Genomic DNA, 26,068 nt, shown 5'->3' with positions numbered 1-26,068 from the left:
TCCGCAGTGTGGGCTTTTTTTAACGTGTCCGCTGCTGACAATAGCGTTGCCATCTGCAATCTTTGCAGTCAACGCGTTAGTCGCGGTAAGCCCAATACTCACCTAGGGACGACCGCCTTAAGAAGGCACATGAGCAGCCATCACCGAGCCCAGTGGGAGCAACGGAACACACAAAGCCACACTGCAGGCTCTCACCGTCCAGCCTCGTCTTCTACTTCTCCTTCTCCTCTCTCCTCACAATTGTCCTCCACTCCACCTTCCATCACGCCAAGCTCACATTTTTCTGCAAAAAGGCAGGCTTCCGTGGGCCTAATGTTTGAGCGTAAAAAAATGATGATGCCGGATAACCCTCTTGCCCAACGGTTGGCGGCTGGCTTGTCAGAACTCATAGCCCGCCAACTACTGCCATATAAACTGGTGGACTCGGAGGCCTTTCGCAAATTTGTGGCCATTGGAACACCACAATGGAAGGTCCCAGGAAGGAAGTATTTCTCAGAGAAGGGCATCCCAGAGCTATATGGCCATGTTCAGCGGCAAGTGAATGTATCTCTGGCACACAGTGTCGGTGCCAAGATACATCTGACCACAGACACGTGGTCTAGCAAACACGGGCAGGGAAGGTATATCAGTTTTACTGCCCACTGGGTGAACCTTCTGACGGCCGTCAAGCATGTAACCCGTGGCACCCGTGTAGATTTGGTTTTACCGCCACGGATTGCATGCAGGCCTGACTCTTCTTCTCCTCCTCCTACTCCATCCTCCTCCCTCTCCTCCTCAGCTGCCTCCTCCTTTTCCGCTGCTAGCGTCTCTTCCACTGCACCGCCCAAGCTCCCCAGAACCTATTCCACATGCCAGGTGAGACGTTGCCATGCCGTGCTGCGTCTGTTGTGCCTGGAAGCAAAGAGCCACACTGGCCCGGCACTCCTTTCAGCTTTGCGTTCACAGGCAGATGAGTGGCTAACACCGCTCAATTTGACAGTTGGTAAAGTGGTGTGTGACAACGGTGCCAATCTGCTTAGCGCATTGAAACAGGGCAAAATCACGCACGTGCCGTGCATGGCACACGTCTTAAACTTGGTCGTGCAGCGATTCCTTGTCAAATACCCTGGGGTCCAGGACATCTTGCGGCAGGCAAGGAAAATCTCGGCCCATTTCAGAAGATCTTACACGGCCATGGCTCGCCTTGCTGACATTCAGCGGCGACACCATCTGCCGGTCAGACGTCTTATTTGCGATTGCCCGACGCGATGGAACTCAACCTTCTATATGCTTGATAGGCTGCTCCAGCAGAAACGTGCAGTTAACGTCTACCTGTATGAACTCTGCGAAAGAAACGGTTCTGGGGAGCTGGGTTTTTTTTCACCGCGCCAGTGGCTGCTCATGCGCGACACATGCAGACTTCTGCGGCCATTTGAGGAGATCACCAAACTGGTCAGTCGCAGCCATGGCGCCATCAGTGACATGGTACCTTATGCCTTCTTTCTGGAGCGTGCATTGCGTCGTGTCATTGATCAGGCTGTGGAGGAGCAGGAGCGGGAAGATGAGGAAGTCGCAATGCTGGATGAATTCCCAGGGGGGGCTACTCTATCTGAGACAAGTCAACAACAGGAGTCTGATGAGGAGTCAGAGGAGGATGGTGCCGGGGCGGATGAGCAGGAGCAAGAAGAGCATGCTTTAAACCTTTCTGGGATCCCTGTTGTGCGAGGATGGGGAGAGGAGAATGAAGAGGACGACATTATCCTGGATGATGAGCAGGAGCCAGGCCACCACACCGCTTCCACTTTAGTGCAAATGGGGGCCTTCATGCTCCAGTGTTTTAATAGGGACCCCCGTATAAAAAGCATGAGGGTCAAGGACCAGTACTGGGTGGCAACGTACTTAGACCCCCGGTACAAACACAAAATGGCGGAAATGTTACCGCCGTCGCAGAGGGCTGTCAGAATGCAGCACTTCCAGGCCTTGCTTCGAGAAATGCTGCATTCTGCTTTTGCGTGCGCTGGCAGAGGAGCAATTCCCACTCCCAGAGAAGGATTTGCGGGTACCAATCCAACAGCGCCTGCAAGAAGAGGCCGGTTTGAAGATGTGTTGGTGACTTCGGATATGAGGTCATTCTTTCAGCCGACCCATCGACAGGTGTCATCCGGATCCAGCATCAGGGAACGCCTAGACCGTCAGGTGTCCGACTACATTGGGTTAACGGCCGATGTGGACGCTCTGAGGAGTGATGAACCCCTAGACTACTGGGTGGGCAGGCTTGACCTCTGGCCAGAGCTTGCCCAATTTGCAATCGAACTGTTGGCTTGCCCCTCATCCAGTGTCCTGTCCGAAAGGACGTTCAGCGCAGCAGGGGGGATTGTGACCGATAAGCGTACTCGCCTAGCTCACCACAGTGTTAACTACCTCACATTTCTAAAAATGAATGAGGCATGGATCTCGGAGGAATTCAACACATGTGACCAGTAGACCATGTATATGTCTATAAACTATTTTTTTAATCAAGCACACAGACCTTCTTAATTCATTTGGCTCACTTCCTTGACCCAAAAAAGCACACCGTACTATATGCCCCTACCCTCCTCTTTGAAGAGGTTGAGCGGTGTCATATTTCTACTGGGGCTGCTTATGATATCCCTGTGCTGTGCTGACTTCCTCCTGGGGGTTCTTATTATGAAGGGATCACACTATCCCTGTGCTGTGCTGACTTCCTCCTGGGGGTTCTTATTATGAGGGGATCACACCATCCCTGTGCTGTGCTGACTTCCTCCTGGGGCTGCTTACGGTGCTGCTGTCAGTGCTGTATGTCACGGTGCTGCTGTCAGCGCTGTATGTCACGGTGCTGCTGTCAGCGCTGTATGTCACGGTGCTGCTGTCAGCGCTGTATGTCACGGTGCTGCTGTCAGCGCTGTATGTCACGGTGCTGCTGTCAGCGCTGTATGTCACGGTGCTGCTGTCAGCGCTGTATGTCACGGTGCTGCTGTCAGCGCTGTATGTCACGGTGCTGCTGTCAGCGCTGTATGTCACGGTGCTGCTGTCAGCGCTGTATGTCACGGTGCTGCTGTCAGCGCTGTATGTCACGGTGCTGCTGTCAGTGCTCTGTATTACGGTGCTGCTGTCAGATGCCTCTATCACGGTGCATGTGTCATTCCGGTATGTCACGCTGCTGGTGATCATCTCCTGCACCCTCTTCTTTGCCTACCCTGGTCCCTGACCTTCCCTCTCCTCCATTGCCTTCATTAGCTCCATAGTCCTGAATTGTTAGAACAATTTCCCAAATAAAATAAAAATGCTTGTAGTTATCGATCCCAAATTCACCTCATACATGTATTATGTCATTGTCCAGATGGTGGGACTACGTTTTACCCCCTAATAATTACCACGTGGCCGCAAATTCGACATGAAGGTTTGCAAAGTTCGCCTCCCATTGAAGTCAATGGGGCCCGCGGCGAACGGTCGGTTTCGCGAACGTTTGGGTCCGTTCGCATTTCGCGTTCGCGAAACGTCCCGTCGGAAGTTCGTCCATCACTAACTCTGATATTAAATTTAAAGGTAAATGGACATTCCTCTGATTTGGGCTTCACAGGCCTTGAGAAAGCATTGTACTCGCAGTCTTATTCTAGAAGACAGCACAATGGTGGCTGTATGCATATTTAAAATTAACTACTGTCATTTCTTACCAGATTAGTCTAAAGTACACTAAAAACTGACAGGATTCAATGGATTACTATATTTATACACATCATTTGCACACTTTGAATAAGTTGGATTGTTTGGGTGTATACTGGTTACCTTTAATCAGATCATTTCCTCCAATAAAATCTCTTACAATTCACATACATCTCTAAAACATGAATGCTTACCTGTGACTTTCCTCCAGCACCATCCACTGCCAAAGTAACAGAAAGAGCACAGCAAATCACATGGATAAAGAAAAATGAACCAAAGAAGTTACTACAGCCGAGGGCCAACATTTCCTAAAAGAAAAGTATTGCTTGTGTTCAATACAATTTTTACAAGATGAATTACAATAGGGACACTAGGCATCAGTGTCTAAAGTTATTGATACATCAGAGATACTATATACAGAAAGTACAATTAAATTATATTTAACATTTTTTTTGGCTTCGCAATTTCCAAATAAGTTCTGATTCATATTTACTATGTCAACTGATGTAAAACGTGTATTAATGTAGTATATATAAGGGATACTACTACATTATACAAGTACACAAGTACACCATAAACACCAGAGTTCCAACTTTACCTTCCCTTCCAGAGAAATGCTGAAGCAAATGTATGAAAAGAAAGTGCAAAGACTGAAAAAAAAAAAAAAAAATGACTTTACTTGTACAGAGGATGACACAATGATATTTAAAACATAATACAAGTTTTTATTCAATCACGTTAAGCCATATTTAGAAAATAAAGGGAGAATATATATAAAAAAAAACCTCTCCCATACATATGCATCTTTCAAAGTGTGTTAGTACCACAATACATAGTATACAAGATTGCACCAATCACGTATCATATGGTCCACAAGGTCGACCTTTTCCTTAGGTTCCAGTGATTGTTTGGGGTGAGAACATTATAATAGATTTTGGGACACCAGCTGTGCTGCCATCATTGTACACTTAACCTATGGGCCCATGATAGTAAGTGCTTTGAATAAATTTTCTGACTATATATTCTTCTTTATTTCTTATTCTCCATGCTGTGTTCCTACACCTCTGCTGTGGGCAGTGGCGTATCATCCATGTGTGCACACGGGCCCATGGGGGGGGGGCACTGTGAACAACACTGCACACATGGATGATACATGACAGGCGCTACAGCAGTGTCCCTTATCCTCTCTACTGGACCTGACCCCTCCCGCGATTGCCACGCCCCCTCCACTGTCTCTTCCCGGTGTTGTGCCTCCCCTCCTCGAGCTACTCTGTGGGCAGCTGCCAGTTGAATGCTCTGCCCGATAGGGGAGTGTGTCTTTTACTGAGCCGGGCTTCTCTTCCCCCACCTCTGATAACTTTCCCTAAGTGTCTATGTTGCTGCTCTGCAGAACTTCTTGGAAGGGGGAGGGTAGGTCTGCTGGGTGCTGTAGTGCAGAGCAGGGATTGGCAGCTATGGGATTCCAAAATACCCCCTTCCCCTCCCCCTCCCCTCTGGTATGACCTCTCCCCACCTCTCTACCCTAAACAATAACTCACTTCACTGCCTCCCCACCCTAAACAATAACCCCCTCCCCACCTCGCCACCCTAAACAATAACCCCCTCCCCGCCTCTCCACCCTAAACAATAACCCCCTCCTCATCACTACATCCCAAACAATAACCCCCTCCCCATCTTGCCACCCTAAGCAATAAGCCCCTCCCCACCCTAAACAATAACCCCCTTCCCGCCTCTCCACCCTAAACAATAACCCCCTCCTCACAATAACCCCCCTCCCCACCTTGCCACCCTAAGCAATAAGCCCCTCCCTACCTCTCCGCCCTAGTCAATAACCCCCTCCCCACCTTAAACAGTAATCCCCTCCCCACCTCCCCACCTTAAACAATAACCCCCTCCCCACCTCTCCACCATAAACAATTACCCCCTCCCCACCCTACACAATAACCCTCTCCCCACCTCTCCACCCTAAACAATAACTGCCTCCCCACCTCTCCAACCTAGACCCTTCTCACCTCTCCACCCTAAACAATAACCCCCTCCCACCTCTCTACCCTAAACAATGATCCTCTCCCCGCCTCTCTATCCTAAACAATAACCCCCTCCCCACCTCTCCACCCTAAACAATAAACCTCTCCACCCTAAAAATAACCCCCTACCTACCTCTCTACCCTAAACAATACAGGTCCTTCTCAAAAAATTAGCATATTGTGATAAAGTTCATTATTTTCTGTAATGTACTGATAAACATTAGACTTTCATATATTTTAGATTCATTACACACAACTGAAGTAGTTCAAGCCTTTTCTTGTTTTAATATTGATGATTTTGGCATACAGCTCATGAAAACCCAAAATTCCTATCTCAAAAAATTAGCATATCATGAAAAGGTTCTCTAAACAAGCTATTAACCTAATCATCTGAATCAACTAATTAACTCTAAACACCTGCAAAAGATTCCTGAGGCTTTTAAAAACTCCCAGCCTGGTTCATTACTCAAAACCGCAATCATGGGTAAGACTGCCGACCTGACTGCTGTCCAGAAGGCCATCATTGACACCCTCAAGCAAGAGGGTAAGACACAGAAAGAAATTTCTGAACGAATAGGCTGTTCCCAGAGTGCTGTATCAAGGCACCTCAGTGGGAAGTCTGTGGGAAGGAAAAAGTGTGGCAGAAAACGCTGCACAACGAGAAGAGGTGACTGGACCCTAAAGAAGATTGTGGAGAAGGACCGATTCCAGACCTTGGAGGACCTGCGGAAGCAGTGGACTGAGTCTGGAGTAGAAACACCGTGAACAGGCGTGTGCAGAAAATGGGCTACAGGTGCCGCATTCCCCAGGTCAAGCCACTTTTGAACCAGAAACAGCAGCAGAAGCGCCTGACCTGGGCTACAGAGAAGCAGCACTGGACTGTTGCTCAGTGGTCCAAAGTACTTTTTTCGGATGAAAGCAAATTTTGCATGTCATTCGGAAATCAAGGTGCCAGAGTCTGGAGGAAGACTGGGGAGAGGGAAATGCCAAAATGCCTGAGGTCCAGTGTCAAGTACCCACAGTCAGTGATGGTCTGGGGTGCCATGTCAGCTGCTGGTGTTGGTCCTCTGTGTTTTATCAAGGGCAGGGTCAATGCAGCTAGCTATCAGGAGATTTTGGAGCACTTCATGCTTCCATCTGCTGAAAAGCTTTATGGAGATGAAGATTTCATTTTTCAGCACGACCTGGCACCTGCTCACAGTGCCAAAACCACTGGTAAATGGTTTACTGACCATGGTATTACTGTGCTCAATTGGCCTGCCAACTCTCCTGACCTGAACCCCATAGAGAATCTGTGGGATATTGGGAAGAGAAAGTTGAGAGACGCAAGGCCCAACACTCTGGATGAGCTTAAGGCCGCTATCGAAGCATCCTGGGCCTCCATAACACCTCAGCAGTGCCACAGGCTGGTTGCCTCCATGCCACGCCGCATTGAAGCAGTCATTTCTGCAAAAGGATTCCCGACCAAGTATTGAGTGCATATCTGAACATAATTATTTGAAGGTTGACTTTTTTTGTATTAAAAACACTTTTCTTTTATTGGTCGGATGAAATATGCTAATTTTTTGAGATAGGATTTTTGGGTTTTCAGGAGCTGTATGCCAAAATCATCAATATTAAAACAAGAAAAGGCTTGAACTACTTCAGTTGTGTGTAATGAATCTAAAATATATGAAAGTCTAATGTTTATCAGTACATTACAGAAAATAATGAACTTTATCACAATATGCTAATTTTTTGAGAAGGACCTGTAGAACCAGCAGCTTAGTGTGTGCTTTATTCTATAACAGGCTCAGTGTGACAGTGACTGTTCATGCACTAGGTTTTATAACCTATACATAACACTGATCTCTATAAACTGAGTGCTATTACCTATATTTAACAGTGGTATCAATTCCACTCAGTGTACAGATACCAGTGTTAATTATAGGGAAAAGCACTCAGTGCATAAATATCAATAATATATGCACTCCCCACTCCTCTTCTACACATAATAGCCACCTCCAAGTCCATACACGCCACACTCCTCTCCTGCATATACTACCCACTACCATATACTCTGCACTGTACATTCCCTATTTAACATTACCACATTTTGCACTGTAAGTAATCTCAGACTCTAACCACACCTCCTTCAAGCCGCACCCATGACTTAAGCGCAATTTAAACAACATCCATTCTTTGCCGTGGCAACAATAGGGCCCACTTTTGATCTTGCACAAGGGACCACTGATTTCATGATACGCCCCTAGCTGTGGGTAGTTGTTTGAGGACCATGAACAGTATTGGTTACAATAAAAAAAACACCTTGCCTGTTTACATAGCTGCCTGGAGCCTTGCCATCATATCACTAGGGTTTGTTTTCTCTTGCACTTGCCATAGGTGGTATGTACACATGCATATATGAGGGTTCTTTAAAAAAAAATCTGCACATTTTTAAACTAACTTATATATAGAAAAGTGTGAAAAACTTTTTGAATCCCCTTGTATGATAGGTTATTGACACATATGTACTAATATTTAGAATTACTGTATGTAACTGAATTCATTTTCTATCTAGCCAGGTTTACTTTCTCAATATATCCTAAGGAAAAGGTCCTGAAGAATCTTTATGCAAAACGCGTTGACCTTGTGGATCATATTATATGTGATCGGTGCAATCTTGTAAACTATGTAATATGGTACTAACACACTTCGAGAGATGCACATTTATGGGGGGGGGGGGGGGTTGTATATATTTCCTCTTTCTTTTGTGTATTTTGTTTTAAATATCATTGTGTCTTCCTCTGTACCAATAAAGTGCATTCATTTTTCTTTTTTTTAGTCTTTGCAGTATCTTGGTAGTATGTGGTACATAACTTGCAATTAACTATAGTATTAAAAGAAAGAGGGTAGGAAAGACCATTCTTGCATTTCCCCTCCTATTTATGTAGTTCTGGAGCCAACAACAACAATGCTTTATATCACTATGTTGAGCATACTGTGTGTGAAATATCTTATGCCATATCAACTGTACTGAGGATAGTTGCTCCTCTTTAAAAATGAAACGCTGGCTTAGTGGTGGTATACAGGGAGATTAAAAAACTATTTATCATCAATTTACCAATTAAAGCAGGGGTTTAGTCTGCACATGTGTGCAGACTAAACCCCTAAACCCTTTGCAAATGTGTGCAGACTAAACCCCTGCTTTTAGCACATACTGTTAGACAGGTTTACTTGGTTGTCTGCGGGCTGGTCGATAAGTTAAGCTTGTTTTATTTCCTTGGATTTATCCTTGGCCTTGTTTATACCTGTTATTAGCCTTCCAATGCTTCTTACTGCGATAGCCAGCTATAGATGGGATTTGTATCACTGTTGAGTTTTATGGTCAGGCAACGCACTGACACCTTTGCAGCCATTGTGCTATGTGCTGGGTGTTCAGTGTGCCCCTGTAACTTTAAGAAGGGGTGGCTCCCCTTCAGTCCACCTGCTCTCACCTATCCATCAGAATGCATGTGCCTCAACTGTGGGGACACTTATAAGTTAATGTTAGGTACCAGAGATACCAGGGTGCCTTGACAAGGCTCTATGGCTTACGCATGCATTTGCAAATATGTGCAGACTAAACCCCTGCTTTTAACGCATACTGTTAGATAGGTTTACTTGGTTGTCTGTGGGCTGGTTGGTAAGTTAAGCTTCTTTTTTTTCCTTGGATTTATCCTTGGCTTTGTTTAAAACTATGTGCTTTGCCTATAAGGCTCCATGCACACTGGAGCTAATAAACTGCAGTTTATTGGAGTTTGGGCGTTTTTTGTAAAAGCCCATAAACTCCACTCTATGTTAGCCTATGTGTCCATGCACACATGGACATTTTTTAGCTTTAATGAGCAGTGGAGTTTATGGGCTTTTTTCTGAACGCCAGAAATTCACGCTCAAAGTGCCATTTTTCACCGGCTAAAAACGTCAAACGCTGATAAACGCTCATAAATGCTTATAAACGCTCATTAACACGCGTTAATTAGTGTTTGGCATTCTATTTTTTCAATGCATTGTGGGAGTTTGGAATGCACTGTGGGATTTTTGGAGTGTCCTCTGTGTATTTTTATTGAAAACACCCATAAACGCTAACGCTAATAAACGCTCATAAACGCTAGTACAAAACGCTGTTAAAAGCAAGTTTTTCAATCAGCGTTTTCTGCCAGCAATCTGGCGTCCAGAAAAAGCTTTTTTGAGCTTCAGTGTGCATGGAGCCTTAACCTTTGAGGGGGGAGGGGGGTTGTTTAATTCATGACTACCCAAATATTATAGTTGGATTGCCAACTCTCATTTATAAACATGTGCATTCATTTTCGTCCGAATTTCAGGTATTTTCGTTACCGTTTTAACAAATGATAACGAACGTGCAGAATCCGAAAACCGAAAGCTCTGACATAAACAAATGCTCTGTGTCCATCGAACCTGTGGTCGAATGTGCCTAACCTTAGCTCTATTAGTCCAAGATTATTGTACACAGAGAGAAAAGATTCGACATAGAGAGAAAAGATTCAACATTATAGAGACAATAGCAAAAAAGGTTGAATGTAACTAACCTAGCTCTATTAGTCCAAGATTATTCGACATAGAGAGAAAAGATTTGACATGAAGATTCGACTAAGCAGTTGCCGCGAGTGGACATTTATGGACAAATGCTCCGCCCATAGGCTATAGAAAAATTCTAATGTTAGTTGACTAGTAATAATAATTAATAAATATAATTATTACTAGTGTCATACAACATTAGAATTCTACTATAGCTTTTAGGCGGAACATTCAACCAGAAATGTGCGATTGCAGCGTCGTACAGTTTAGCTGCTCTGTTGAATCTTTTAGAACATTCGACAGACACCATAAGCCTTCAATGACAGATTCAACCTTAATTATTTTGGATTTTTGCACAAATGCATTTTTTAACAAAACAAAATAAATAAAAACGAATTTCGGGAGTAACTAAATACATTTATTTTTTGGGACTAAAAAAAGCAGTTGCCGCGAGTGGACATTTATGGACAAATGCTCCGCCCATAGGCTATAGAAAAATTCTAATGTTAGTTGACTAGTAATAATAATTAATAAATATAATTATTACTAGTGTCATACAACATTAGAATTCTACTATAGCTTTTATGCGGAACATTCAACCAGAAATGTGCGATTGCAGCGTCGTACAGTTTAGCTGCTCTGTTGAATCTTTTAGAACATTCGACAGACACCATAAGCCTTCAATGACAGATTCAACCTTAATTATTTTGGATTTTTGCACAAATGCATTTTTTAACAAAACAAAATAAATAAAAACGAATTTCGGGAGTAACTAAATACATTTATTTTTTGGGACAAATATGAAATTCTAAAACAAAATATTTCAGTGTGCACATGTCTACTTATAATAGAGACATTTAAACATTTAAATAATTGATTTGCTCATGGAGTGAAAAGATCTCTTAACTCCCCTCCAAACCAATTAACATATGCTCACTTTTATCATTCTTGCGCTGTTATGTTCAGATATAGCTATGGATTCCCTCCCAGGCCCCATGCAACAGCACGGTGCCAATCCCAAGGTACCTAGAGCTGCCCCATGGGAGAAGGGAGTCAAATGCTACAGAAGTACTAATTATTTCACTTCACTCCCAGGCGCAGAAGTTAGGCAAACCGAGAGGCAAGGCAGCAAGCCTTGGGGGGTTTAAGCAACCCTTGCCTTGCAAGACCCTTTCAACAAAAGCTATTTTCTTATCTCACAGTGTGTTATATTGCTTTATATTATATTTATTACAGGAGTAAAGAATTCTGCTGTTATATGTGAAATCAGTATGTGGCAGATAAAATGTGGCACCACTGTTTAGGTCAGTAGGGGAAGTTTATTAAGAGCTCCACTTTCCCAAAAAAGTACACACCTTTACAATAACAATAACAGAGTAAAGAAAACAACAATATGCAGTTACTTGTAACAATCAATCCGATTTGAGCTTTTATTAATTCTACGGATGCAAAAAGATCATTTGCATTGCAGTGGATTGGCAAGTTTGATTTGCTTAAAAAAAATGCCACAGTACCAATGGGATGATTTGGCCCATGAAACTGGAGGGATAGTGTATTATATGGCCAGTCTTTGGAACCTATCAATCTGTAGGGCCACAGTAGGCCACAATAATACATTATGGGGTTGATTTACTAAAACTGGAAAGTGCAAAATCTAGTGCAGCTGTGTATAGTAGTCAATCAGCTTCTAAATGCAGTTTGGTCAATTAAAGTGGAGCTTCGCCCAAAAGGGGTTCTGTTTTAAATCCTCCTCCCCGCCTCCATCTAATTTGGTGGGTTTCTAATTTTGATGGTTCACCCCTCTATCCTTCTTGCCACAGGTCCCAGAAAACTGCAGAACATGCCACAGGTCACAGAAAACTACAGGACCATTCACAAAGCGCAGCGTGGCTAGCGAATGCACAGTTGGCAGCTGGCTTTAAAGCCACAAGTTGTCACAGCTGGGTGCCCACACTTAATATATTGGCGCTGGGATCTGTAGACTAGGGAAAAACTAGCCTGGGTGAGGATGGTGCTAGATCCATGGACAGGTAAGGCCGCGTACACACGCGGGGACTGTTCGCTCAACTTTGTCCGCTGAACAGTGTTTCGGCGGACAGTCCGCTCGTGTGTGGGCTTTCAGCGGACAGTTTCAGCGGACAGTCTGCTGAACAAAGTTTTTCGGAAATTCCGAAAAACTGTCCGCTGAAACTTTGTTTCAGCGAACAGTCCCCTCGTGTGTAGGCTTGTTCGTCAAACTAAGTTCCGCGCATGCTCAGAAAGGATTTACACGCCGAAGTTTGCATTGCAGTGTATAGGACGTCGTTTTCTAGTCCCGTCGTACGTGCCGTTCACGTCATCGCGCATGGTTTCAGCGGACTGTTCGTTCGTCGTGTGTGGGCAAGTCCGTCCATGCTAATTTTGAGCGGACTGTCCGCTGAAACTGTTTGACGGACAAAGTTGAGCGAACAGTCCCCGCGTGTGTACGCGGCCTAAGTGTCTTATTATTAAAAGTCAGCAGCTACAGGACTTTTTTTTATTACATACTGGACAAAATCCTGCAAGCTGATTGGTTTCTGTGCAAAGTTGCACCAGATTGTGCACACTCCAGTTTTAGTAAATCAATTACTCTGTGTTAAAGAATCTTGAACAGATTGAAATAAAGATCAGTACTGCAATAGTCTAACCTGGTTTGGGTCAACATCATAACCGTGTTTTGCTCCTAAGGTCCTGCCCATGGCAAGGTTAATCACGTAGCCAACAATAGCTAGGGAGAATGCTGTGCCAACCATTTCTCCCCACTGACTGACTTGCGGTAAGGTAGGAGAAGGAAATCTGCAAGTTAGACAAGTATATTATTGTTAAAACAGCTTTCACATGTTCATTTTTAAAGGATAAGTTCACCTTTTGCAACATGGTACACCCATATTTAGCCAGCCTCTCCCCTTGAGCCCCCCCGTGACAGCGAGCGGGGGATCTTCTCCCCGCACCCTCTGCCACATTTTAAAAACAGCACAGCTATGCTGTGCTCCACCCACACAGCCATGTCATTTTCACTCTTCCTACACCTCATTAACAATCTGCCAGTACAGGGGTATGGGCAGATAACTGCATTGACTGTCTGCAGAAGCCTGACATTGCTACTCGCAGATGCAATGCTTTGCAAGCTAAAGTGTAAAAAGAGAATAAATACACTTTATTTTTTTTACCTATAAAATCATGTGCATTTATTATTCTTTGTAAAAGGTGAACTTAGCCTTTCCTTTTATTGAGTATATTTTTTAATCTTTCTAAAGACATAGTAATTTGACAAAATAAATAAGAGAAATAAGATAGTTAGTGTTTAATTACAATGAAGCTAAATTAGCTGGAGCATAATGCACACTTCCATGCATTTTTTTACCAATGTCTATGTCCCTTTAAAGCAATGGTGTAAATACATACTAGGACTAGATATAAAGGTAAAAAAAAAAAGACACTAATGAGGCCAGGCCAATACTTTATTTATGTAAATCATTGTGTATGAATTAACCTATATTACTTGAGAAAAACTGGAATTTTAAATAAACAGTGTGCTTTAAATTAATATTATGAACAAACTGTGCTTTTCACTTACTATTAAAATATGTGCATCCAGCTGTGCAATAGTAAACAAAAATATTTTTTTACAGAAAATAGTCCAAATACATGTGCTTCAATGTAAACATATGTAAAACCCAAATAATATAATGTCTAACATGAAACATCCAAATAATGTGTATTTACTAAGAATCTTCCTCCCATCTTTATAGTGCTCTTTCCAATGTGATTCATACTCCAAAACACTGTATGGCAAAACAACACTCACCAGAAGTGAATTCTTAGGAAATCCAGATTATTTGGATGTTTCAAAAGGAGTAGTCAGTGGTAAGTGTTTTTCTTCTTGAAAGGTTTACACTAATTTCAAAACTGTCAATTCCTGATTTATAATCACTGACAAATGAATCACTATTGGGTGGGCTAAGGCGTCAGAGTGGGAAAGGCCTTTAATATTGGTGCTAGACTGGACTGTTATCACATACCTCAAATGCAGTACAGTTCCTGTACAGTTTGCCCTTTTTGTGCCTATTGAGCCTGCACAACCTGGGCTCTGATTGTGCTGTGTCAAACCCTTGGACTCTCTCCTGGTGGCACTGTATAGTCATTGTTACTTCATTACCTGGGTTTTTCTGTAGCCTAAGAGTAATTGGCACTGGACCATTCTCCTTCTGCTCTACAGCCACGGAGGTTGTCAGTAACCCCTGGGGATGATATTCACCAGTTTGGCAGATCTGAACCACAAGAGAAATGTGTCTGTCTGATGGAGTTGCTAATTTAGGCTCAGCTCTACTTATTACTCTGACAGTTGTCCCTGCCCCCAATTGCCTTGCTTTACCCTGGCTATTCTGCTGGACCATCTGCCATGTTAACTTCCTCTTTTCCACCCAAAAAGAAACTGCCACAATATCAAACTTTATGGGCAAAATTTCTGGCCTTATCAACAGATAGCAGGTATCACAACCTCTCCTCCTGCTTCCTGAATTGGTCTTTGATTTTGCCCTTGAGCCAGATGTTACCTTAGAAGGAGGTGACAGTTGAAGGTGAGGAATAAGAATAGGATAAAAAAGTATGTAGCAAAGATTTCATCCAATCTTAAGGATACCATAGTTACTCCTAGGTAGATATTACATCTCCTGCTTAACATTAAGAGCAACCTAAGCCTTCTCACCCCAATGTATGCAGCATGGAGTCCCTTACATTACCAAAATCAGATAATAACTTCTCAGTCCACTTACTGGTATAACTAATCCTGTTTGGGGACTGGCCTCACCAGGCGAAGAGTTTTACACCTATAATACACTTTGCGTGGTAGTATCCTATTGAGTAGAGTTCCTATTGAGTTGAGCAACACCCACGTTGCCAATATGCAGGGCAACCAAAAGTGTTCAAAGATCTGGTAGGTAAGAGGTTAGAAACCCTTTTTAAAGATCTCTTATCTTTTTTGGGCCCTACCATGCAGCCTGTAGAGGCTTCTATTGCAGTCTGCCAAATAGTTGCTGTCTGGAATAATTTCATGCTCTGAAATCCCACTTCCATGCCTTCATCGACAATCCATTAGACCTTTTACCTATGGCCTTACACAATTGCATAAATAGCTTGGATGAATCTCCGGGATGATCATTCTCCATCCAGATGTACAGGGCCTTTGGCCTAAATGCTTCTCAGCTGAGCTCTCATGTAAGCAGTTATCCTTTAAAGGGTTGATTGGTTACCCTTTGAAGCCTGTTGGGTCCCCTTTGGATATGTACATCAAGGAAATTACAGAGGCTACCCTCTGTGATATCCTTGATGTACATATCCAAAGGGGGCCAAAAGGCTCTGAGGGAGGTGTATTTGTCCCCCTTCCTGTCTCTGTGGGTTGATTTCTTGCTGCTGTTCAGCAGCTTTTGACTCTCTACTCAAAGGAATCATCACCCCTCTGCTAACAGAAGAAAGGTTTCAAGGGTTTACTTCCCCTTTAATCATCATCGCGATCTTGACTAAAGTGTTTCACAATTCTTTCTATGCAAAGGATTCTCTCTGCTCTTCTGAAGCCACAGCCTTCAAAAAAAAAAGGAGGAGAAAAGGAGGTTTTACCACGTTTTACTGTGTTTGCCTCTGGAAGCGTTTAGTTAAGATAACATCATAAAATGTTATCTCTGTTATCTCTAAGCTCAAAAAACAGTATTATTAACTATTTCAGCAATTTTGTGAGACTAGAGTGAGTAGCAGCAGCTGTGAGACCAGCAATGTACTTGTATTTAGCGTGCCACTTGCCACGTCATCTGCCACAAGTTGGGGATTGTCCACTTGCCATGTCACCTGCCATGTCACTTGCCACGTCACCTGCAACAAGTTGTGGATTGTCCACTTGCCACGTCACTTGCCACATCACCTGCCCCAAGTTGTCGATTGTCCACTTGCCACGTCACTTGTCACGTTACCTGCCACATCACGTGTCACGTCACCTGCCACAAGTTGTGGATTGTCCACTTGCCACGCCACTTGCCACGTCACCTGCCACAAGTTGTGGATTGTCCACTTGCCACGTAACCTGCCATGTCACTTGCCACGTCACCTGCCACAAGTTGTGGATTGTCCACTTGCCACGTAACCTGCCATGTCACTTGCCACGTCACCTGCCACAAGTTGTGGATTGTCCACTTGCCACGTCACTTGCCACATCGCCTGCCACGTCACTTGCCACATCACCTGCCACAAGTTGTGGATTGTCCACTTGCTACATCACCTGCCACAAGTTGTGGATTGTCCACTTGCCACATCACCTGTCATGCTACTTGTCATGTCACCTGCTGCAAGTTGTGGATTGTCCACTTGCCACATCACTTGCCATGTCACTTGCCATGTCACTTGCCATGTCACCTGCCACAAGTTGTGGATTTTATTTAGTGTGTCACTTGCCACGTCACCTGCCACAAGTTGGGGATTGTCCACTTGCCATGTCACCTGCCACGCCAGTTGCCACGTCACCTGCCACAAGTTTTGGATTGTCCACTTGCCACGTCACTTGCCACGTCACCTGCCACATCACTTGCCACGTCACCTGCCACAAGTTGTGGATTGTCCACTTGTCACATCACCAACCACAAGTTGTGTATTGTCCACTTGCAACGTCACCTGCCACATCACCTGCCACGTCACCTGACATATGTTGTGGATTTCCACTTGCCACATCACTTGCCACAAGTTGTGGATTGTCCACATGCCATGTCACTTGTCATGTGACTTGCCACGTCACTTGCTGCAAGTTGTGGATTGTCCACTTGCCACATGACTGGCCATGTCACCTGCCACAAGTTGTGGATTGTCCACTTGCAACGTCACCTGCCATCTCACCTGCCACAAGTTGTGGACTGTCCACTTGCCACGTCACTTGCCATGTCACCTGCCACGTCACTTGCCCCGTCACCTACCACAAGTTGTGGATTATCCACTTGCCACATCACCTGCCACAAGTTGTGGATTGTCCACTTGCCACGTCACCTGCCACATCACTTGCCACCTCACCTGCCACAAGTTGTGAATTGTCCACTTGCAATGTCACCTGCCATGTCACCTGCCACAAGTTGTGGATTGTCCAGTTGCCACGTTACTTGCCACGTCACCTGACACAAGTTGGGGATTGTCCACTTGCCATGTCACCTGCCACGTCAGTTGCCACGTCACCTGCCACAAGTTTTGGATTGTCCACTTGCCATGTCACCTGCCATGTCACTTGCCACAAGTTGTGGATTGTCCACTTGCAACGTCACCTGCCACGTCACCTGCCACAAGTTGTGGATTGTCCACTTTCCACCTCACCTGCCACAAGTTGTGGATTGTCCACTCACAACGTCACCTGCCACATCACCTGCCATGTCACCTGCCACGTCACCTGCCACAAGTTGTGGATTTCCGCTTGCCACGAGTTGTGGATTGTCCACTTGCCATGTCACTTGTCATGTGACTTGCCACATCACCTGCTGCAAGTTGTGGATTGTCCACTTGCCACATGACTGGCCATGTCACCTGCCACAAGTTGTGGATTGTCCACTTGCCACGTCACTTGCCCCTTGACTTGCAATGTCACCTGCTACAAGTTGTGAATTGTCCACTTGCCATGTCACTTGTCATGTGACTTGCCACATCACCTGCTGCAAGTTGTGGATTGTCCACTTGCCACATGACTGGCCATGTCACCTGCCACAAGTTGTGGATTGTCCACTTGCCACGTCACTTGCCCCTTGACTTGCAATGTCACCTGCTACAAGTTGTGGATTGTCCACTTGCCACGTCACTTGCCACTTGACTTGCCACATCACCTGCCACAAGTTGTGGATTGTCCACTTGCCACGTCACTTGCCACGTCACCTGCCACATCACTTGACACATCACCTGCCACAAGTTGTGGATTGTCCACTTTCCACGTCACCTGCACAAGTTGTGGATTGTCCTCTTGCTACGTCACCTGCCACAAGTTGTGGATTGTCCACTTGCCACGTCACTTGCCATGTGACTTGCTACGTCACCTGCCACAAGTTGTGGATTGTCCACTTGCCACGTCACTTGCCACCTGCCATGTCACTTGCCATGTCACCTGCCACAAGTTGTGGATTGTCCACTTGCCACGTCACTTGTCACATCACCTGCCACAAGTTGTGGATTGTCCACTTGCCACATCACCTGCCACATCAGCTGCCACAAGTTGTGGATTGTCCACTTTACCTGCCACATCACTTGCCACATCACCTGCCACAAATTGTGGATTATCCACTTGCCACCTGCCATGCCACTTGTCACAAGTTGTGGATTGTCCACTTGCCACGTCACCTGCCACAAGTTGTGGATTGTCCACTTGCCATGTCACCTGCCACGTCACTTGCCACATCACCTGCCACAAGTTGTGGATTGTCCACTTGCCACATCACCTGCCACATCAGCTGCCACAAGTTGTGGATTGTCCACTTCACCTGCCACATCACTTGCTACATCGCCTGCCACTTGTCACTTCCCACAAGTTGTGGATTGTCCACTTGCGATTGCAATTGTTTAAAATATTTTTTTAATGGTTTTTCATCATTTGCCATCATCTTTGAGATTTTTAATGTAAAAAAACAGGGCACCTTTAAAAAACGCTTATACCAGTACCAGTGTTTTTCCGTGTTTGGCATCTGAAACGTGAAAACTTTTGCATCTGAACCCATTTTTTTGCTTCCTGAAAAACTAGGTTACACGCAACTGCCTAAAAACAGCAAAAAACGAGATTAAGTATATGGACACATAGGATAACATTGAATGAGTTCAGGGGCAGTTGAAAAAAAGTGTCCAACTGCCTCTGAACGCGCGTTTAACAGTGTCTCGTGTGCATGGGGCCTAAACCTTTTTCTGACGTTTGTTGGTTTCAAGTTAAAATAATTTTTTTTTGCTAGAAAATTACTTAAAACCCCCAAACATTAAATATATATTTTTATTAGACACCCTAGAGAATAAAATGGTGGTTGCTGCAACATTTTATGTCACACTATATTTGCACAGCGGTCTTTCAAATTCAATTTTTTTTTTTTAAATGACTTTAATGAATTAAAAAATTAAAAATAACCAGTAAAGTTAGCCCATTTTTTTTTTGTATAATGTGAAAGATTTTACATTGCGAGAATAGTGATCTTTTTATTCTAAGCAAAAAAATCGTGATTCTTATTTTGTCCAGAATCGTGCAGCTCTACTGTATGACAATAGTTTTGACACAACCTCACTTAACGATACAGAGGTGTTCTACGTTAAACATATCTACACTACTACCACTTCCTACTGATGGTCATAAACATGACTGCACTGCAGCCATCACTCAAAAGGTACTGCCAAAAAGTGATTTGAATCTATCTAACCCCGACATGACACTTTTTGTTGATGGCTCCAGTAAGAAAAATCCAGATGATGCAACTGTATATGCAGTAGTGACACAGGATGAAATTTTAGAAGCTAGGCCATTACCAAAACATTATTCAGCACAAGTAGTAGAACTTGTAGCACTGACAAGAGCAGGCATACTATCAAAAGGAAAATCTGTAACCACATACACTGACAGTCAATATGCATTTTCAACAGTACATGTTTTTGCACAACAATGGAAAAACAGGGGGATGGTCGCCTCCAGTGTTAAGCCAATTTCACACACAGACTTCCAGAACTCCTAGATGCAATACAGCTACCAAAAGAGCTTGCAAACTGCAAATTTCAAGCACCCACAAAAAATATAGACCCCACCTCGGAAGGAAATAAAAGGGCAGATGAAGCGGCTAAAATAGCAGCACAAGAAACACATCAAATAATGATAGAATAGGAAATCATATAGATAGATCATACAATTCTTATTGATATGCAGCAGAATGCATCCCCTGGGGAAAAACAATATTGGAAAGCAAAAGGTCGCACAATAATAGATAACATCTACACATCACCTGAAGGAAAACCAGCATTGCGAAAATCCTTATTTAGGTATGCAGCAGTATTAACACATGGAGTAGCACGTGTCAAACAGGGGGATGACTGAGATGTTAAATAAGGTATTACAGACTTTGGCTTCACAAACTACTCAAAAACTTTAACCTTGGGTACTGGTGACTCTAGGAGAGGCATCCATAAGAGGGGGTATATGTTATGGAAGAGCAAGAATTTTACCTTCATAGAAGGAATAACCAGTACCATTTTAGTTGACTTTTGTCGGATTGCAGATTGTGGGGATACAACTGGGGCCAATAGATTTCTATGGGCAGATAAATACATTTGCTGGCTCTGGAATAGGGCAGGATGTCAAGCATGGCATCAGGCCCTGTGGACCACAGTGCATCAAGATTGGGAGTATAATCTACCAGGGCCTAAAGAGAGTGGAATAAAAGAAAGACTCACTATTACAAAAGTGGCCAACTTCCCCTGCACACATAGTGAGAACTGTAACCAATTATTGATAACATTAAAGGAGCCGAGAAAGGAAGATCAGACGTTATACTCTTTGGTAGCATGGGTGTTAGGAACTGACCCCTCAGGCAAATTTTTCCTTAAAGTATTAGCACCTAATAAAACTAGACAACAGGAGAATGTAGACGTGAGGGAAAAAGAGGAGGGCCACACTAAAATATTTTTTTTGTAAAACCGTGAGATTCACTAACTTAACTGTAGAGGATAGCCCTAGAGACAGGATATCAGGAAAAACATTAGTGGCTAGAATGGTTGAGATATACAGTTAAAATCTTAAAAAGAGAAAATTCTTTAGTTTGTGCCAGAGCCGGACCACATTTAGCAACGGTCCCTTTTCCTCTAGATCACAATACAGATCCAGAAGGTTTGAAATGTATGTTGCGGTTGTATAATAAGAGCTATAAACCTGAAACAAATTTTACCTGTCACATGTTGAGTTTGTTGTTTCCCCCAGTACAGAGACCTCAGATACCTCTAGGGGTTACTGCTTATTTGGGCAACTTTACTTGTTTTGCACTCAAAGGGAACTGTAGCCGGGTGGATCTTGGGTCACTACCCAATGACTACTGCAGGGAGAGAATTAACGAGGGTAATGGGTTGAACATGACATTCAGAGAGCTGATGTCTGGTGGATGTGTGGGGATAAGAAACTGCGAGCTAGGATACCTGCCAATGGCCAAGTGTATTGTGTTATGGTCCAGCTAGCTATGCCCCTGAGGATCCTGTCAGAACACCCGTGGACTAAGAGTCGCCAACAGTATCGAAGGGACACTTCTCACAAGGGGTCATTTGACTTTCAGATCTACATAGATGAGATTGGGGTTTGTTGTGGAAATTTTTATTAATGTATGTTGTCAGATGACCCCAGAGTCTGTTTTGTTATAATATGCTCATGCAAGGGTATTCACACATACAGATGCTGGTGGAAGACCATTGGATGCAGAAACCTTCCCGTGGACACAGCAGATCTGTTTGCTCTTTTAAGGATGTTTGTTTATGCCTCACCAGGGAACTGTCCACTCCATAGCGATCGCATTTAAACTCCAAAGTATGCAGATCTGCGTACATGGGAACCAGAATATAACCATACAGAGTTATGCCCCACTGGGCTATAATTTAGTATGGTTCTCATCATTGGTAGCAGTGGGAATGTGCACACGATCGTGTTCAGAACCATGTGCTTGCCACAAGGTTTTGCACACCTCACTACTGCATTTCTATTTGAAAATTGGTTCTTTTGAATGAATACAAGTGCCTGATTGGCTGATTCTGAAGCCACCACACTCTTTTGTTATCCATGTGTTTAGTATAAATGAAGGCAGCCTGGTCATTTTTCTTCAGGATTATACTGAGCTCGTGGGTGACGTCATGCTTAGCCGGCTGGTCCGTGTTAGCCTGTGAGAGGTGTGCAGGCAGTTCATGCCTGTAGTTTCTCCTGTACCTCGCTGCAAGTCCCTGTAGACCATACAGACCAGGAGAGGAAGCTATGGAATGGAATTAGCTATGCTGTTTACACATCAGTAATCTGTGAATGCAACACTCGCTTTTTATCAATTGAACTTTTTAATAAACGTTAAAGAGGAAGTAAACCCTGATGAGTTTACTTCCTCTTTCATTCCCTGCAAAGGCAAAGCATAATGGACTACTATGCATCGCATAGTAGTCCATTATGGGTCACTTACCTGACACAGGAGCCATCGAAGTCGCCGCTGTCCCCTGTAGTCCGGCGCATCCATCTTCTCGGTGGGGTCTCGCAGCTCCGCCGCTGTCATTCGGCGAAGCCGCGATGACGTCACTCCTGCGCATGCGCACGGGAGCCGACACGCACGGCAGCTCCGTCGTTGGAAATGCCACGCTCAGTGCGCCTGCGTGCCGCTGTCTACGGCGCATGCACCGTAGACAGCGGTGCCTGCCTTCGGGCAAATATCTCCTAAACCGTATAGGTTTAGGAGATATTTCTTGGACCTACAGGTAAGCCTTAATCTAGGCTTACCTGTAGGTCAAAGTGTGTTGTAAGGGTTTACAACCACTTTAATACACCAGGGCTGGCGTGCGCTCTGTCTCGCTTTATACTTTTTCAGATACATGCATGCCACCCAGTGGACTTACGGGAGAGCTGCAACACCCAGAGTGGAGTAAATATACAAATATTCAGACTGTTTTGTGTTGAAATTAATAGATGGTAACAATGCTGATCTTGGTTCATTGTGTATATAAGAAGCTCACTATGAATTTGCAAATAAAGCTGGTATGCGTCATGAGCCACCAGTGAGCTTTTAGTCAATAAGATTATTTTTGTTTATCTCATAAAAGAAAGTTGCATATTGTATTCCAGTATGACTTCTGCATTTTCTCTCAAAGGTGTAAGAAGCTCATCCTTTTGTGTCGACACAATTGAAATAAATTGTAAGGTTTTCAATAGACATGGACGCCGTCAAAAAATTTGTTTCGTTCTGTTCCGTTTCGATTCGTAATAAAATTAATTCTTAATTCGTATTTCGTGTCCGAAAATTCCGCTCTGTTTCGTACGAAATACGAATTTTCGTACGAACGTTCTTTACCATGAATTTAAAGGCAAAAACATTGGTCATTATGCTTATTATGACTTGCAGAAGACTTTCATCCTCTCTGGGCAGTCTGCCAAGAAAAGAACAAAATGATACAATGTTTCTTCTTCAATGGGCTGAACTCCGTGTGTAGAAGTTCTCAGTTTAACCATTTAAAGACTAAATCTTTTTTGACACTTGTTGCTTACAAGTAAAAATCCAGTATTTACTGCTAGAAAATCACTCAGAAGCCCCAAAAATTATATATATATATATTTTAGCAGAGACCCTAGGGAATAAAATAGCAGTTGTTGCAATATTTTATGTGACGCGGTATTTGCGCAGAGGTCTTTCAAATGCAAGTTAGCCCCTTTTTTTTCGGTCGACCTCTAGAAAGCACTGACATTAGCAGCGTGACATACAGCAATGACACCTGCAACCGCTATTTTATTCCCTAGGGTCTCTGCTAAAAAAATATATATAATTTTTGGGGCTTCTGAGTGATTTTCTAGCAGAAAATACTGGATTTTTACTTGTAAGCAACAAGTGTCAAAAAAGATTTAGTCTTTGGTTAAACTGAGAACTTCTACACACGGAGTTCAGCCCATTGAAGAAGAAACATTGTATCATTTTGTTCTTTTCTTGGCAGCCTGCCCAGAGAGGATGAAAGTCCTTCACTGATGTCTTCAGGCAACTTACATTGACTTCTATCACAGAAGTCTTCTGCAAGTCATAATAAGCATAATGACTGAAAAACACGATAAAAAACGCCGCGAATCGCGGTAAAAAACGCCGCAAAAAACGCTGATCCGAAATCCGGAATTCGTAAACAAAAGTTCGTATTCCGTACAGAATTCGGACGCACGGCAATTCGTATTTCGGATCCTCCCGAAGTACGAATTTTGAGAAATTCGTACGAATTTGAGATTTGTACGAAACGAATCGCACATGTCTAGTTTTCAATACAACTGGAGTTTGACTGATCACAGGAGAAGAATATTCCTAACAACAGTCTGGCACTCCACCAGAGTGCTGCCAGGTGCTGGGCTTGCTCTCAATTTCCCAGGCTTAGCATCAGTGAGCTTCTCCTGAACATTATCAGTGACATCCATTTGACAGTCCATACAAACATCTGTTAAGCCCCATACACACTATCAGATTTTCTGCTGATTTTTTCCTTCAGATTTACCAAAACCATATAATATGAAGTCAAACCTTAGGAGTTTAAATTTGTATGCAATCAGGCAGGCCCTTCTACTACATGGTTTTGGTAAATCTGAAGGAAAAAATCAGCAGAAAATCTGATAGTGTGTATGGGGCTTTAGAGACAAAGTCTCTGCTGTGTGCTCACCTGGTCCATCTGTCTCATGAGGGTTAACCCCTGCAGCAGCCACCACACCCTTAGGTACAGACTGTTCTGCAGACTCTCCTGCTGGCACAGCATAAACTTTGTCCACCTTATTTTTATGCATAACATCATTGAGATGAGCTTTTGTGATTACCTCAACTATCCCAATCCATTGTATATGCGCTGCATTCGCTAGTGCACCAATCCATCTGCCTAAGCAGATACAAAAGAACAGGTGGGCTTAGTTACAGACCCATTGCACAAGTCACTCTAAATCATGTCCGATTTTGGTAACGCGTGTTTTCCAACAGCAGGTTGCAATATCTCACCACCACCATCTTGCTCTGGTAGTGCTTCGGGCATTACATACACATTTCCATTTTCAGCAGGCTGTATTAAATTCGCTATTTACCTGAAAATTTTCATTTTTAGGAGATTGCACAAATACACTCCTATTACAAGGCGCAGCCCCACCAGTGTGACATCACAGTTGTCGTAGGGCAACCTCCCACTCCAATACACAGTTTCCTGGAGATTTCTAGGACAACTGTGACCACTAGTTGCTATGGGAAATGGGCTACTATTAATCACAGCTTTCTGAACAAAAAAACTTTGCGCCAAAGAAAGTAGAAAATGGTAAAATAAATCATGCAATTGCCAACAGCAGTGAAAATGTGAGCTGACTAGCGTTAAGCCTCATGCACACGAGACGCAGTTAAACGCGCGTTTAGATGCAGTTGGACAGTTTTTTCAACTGCACCTGAACTCATTCAATGTTATCCTATGTGTCCATGCACACAGTCTCGTTTTTTTCCGTTTATATGCAGTTGCGTTTAATCTCGTTTTTCCAGAAGCAAAAAAATGCGTTCAGAAACAAAAATTTCTGCGTTTCAGACGCAAAACGCGGCAAAACGCGGTAAAACGCGGCAAAACGCCGCTACCGCGTTTAGCCGCGTTTGCGTTTATATGCGTTTTTAAAGGTGACTTTTTTTTTTACATTAAAAATCTCAAAAATGATTGCAAATGATGAAAAACCATTAGAAAAATATTTTAAACAATTGCAATTGCAAGTGGACAATCCACAACTTGTGGCAAGTGACGCGGCAAGTGGACAATCCACAACTTGTGGCAAGTGACATGGCAGGTGGCAAGTGATGTGGCAAGTGGACAATCCACAACTTGTGGCAAGTGACGTGGCAGGTGAAGTGGCAAGTGACGTGGAAAGTGGACAATAGACAACTTGTGGCAGGTGACGTGGCAAGTGACCTGGCAGGTGACGCGGCAAGTGACTTGGCAGGTGACGTGGCAAGTGGAAAATCAACAACTTGTGGCAGGTGACTGGCATGGGACGTGGCAAGTGGACAATAGACAACTTGTGGCAGGTGACGTGGCAAGTGACCTGGCAGGTGACGCGG

The 26,068-nt window shown here is 43.8% G+C and overlaps 1 protein-coding gene across 5 annotated transcripts in view; it reads right to left on the bottom strand.

The window, feature by feature from the left end:
* SLC26A9 (solute carrier family 26 member 9) overlaps positions 1-26,068 on the bottom strand; it is a 753,885-nt gene that overhangs the window by 278,582 nt on the left and 449,235 nt on the right. For all 5 annotated transcript variants that reach the window (XM_077481318.1, XM_077481322.1, XM_077481323.1 and 2 more), the window contains 2 exons: positions 12,914-13,061; positions 3,858-3,971 (listed from right to left, as the gene is read on the bottom strand). In XM_077481318.1, the coding sequence (XP_077337444.1) occupies positions 3,858-3,971; positions 12,914-13,061 (262 nt within the window). The remainder of the gene's footprint in view (positions 1-3,857; positions 3,972-12,913; positions 13,062-26,068) is intronic.

Source organism: Lithobates pipiens, unplaced genomic scaffold (genome assembly GCF_037356315.1).
Source record: "Lithobates pipiens isolate NorthernLeopardFrog02 unplaced genomic scaffold, aLitPip1_a1.2 Scaffold_16, whole genome shotgun sequence".
NCBI lineage: Eukaryota > Metazoa > Chordata > Amphibia > Anura > Ranidae > Lithobates > Lithobates pipiens.
This window is presented reverse-complemented; position numbering and strand designations above follow the sequence as displayed.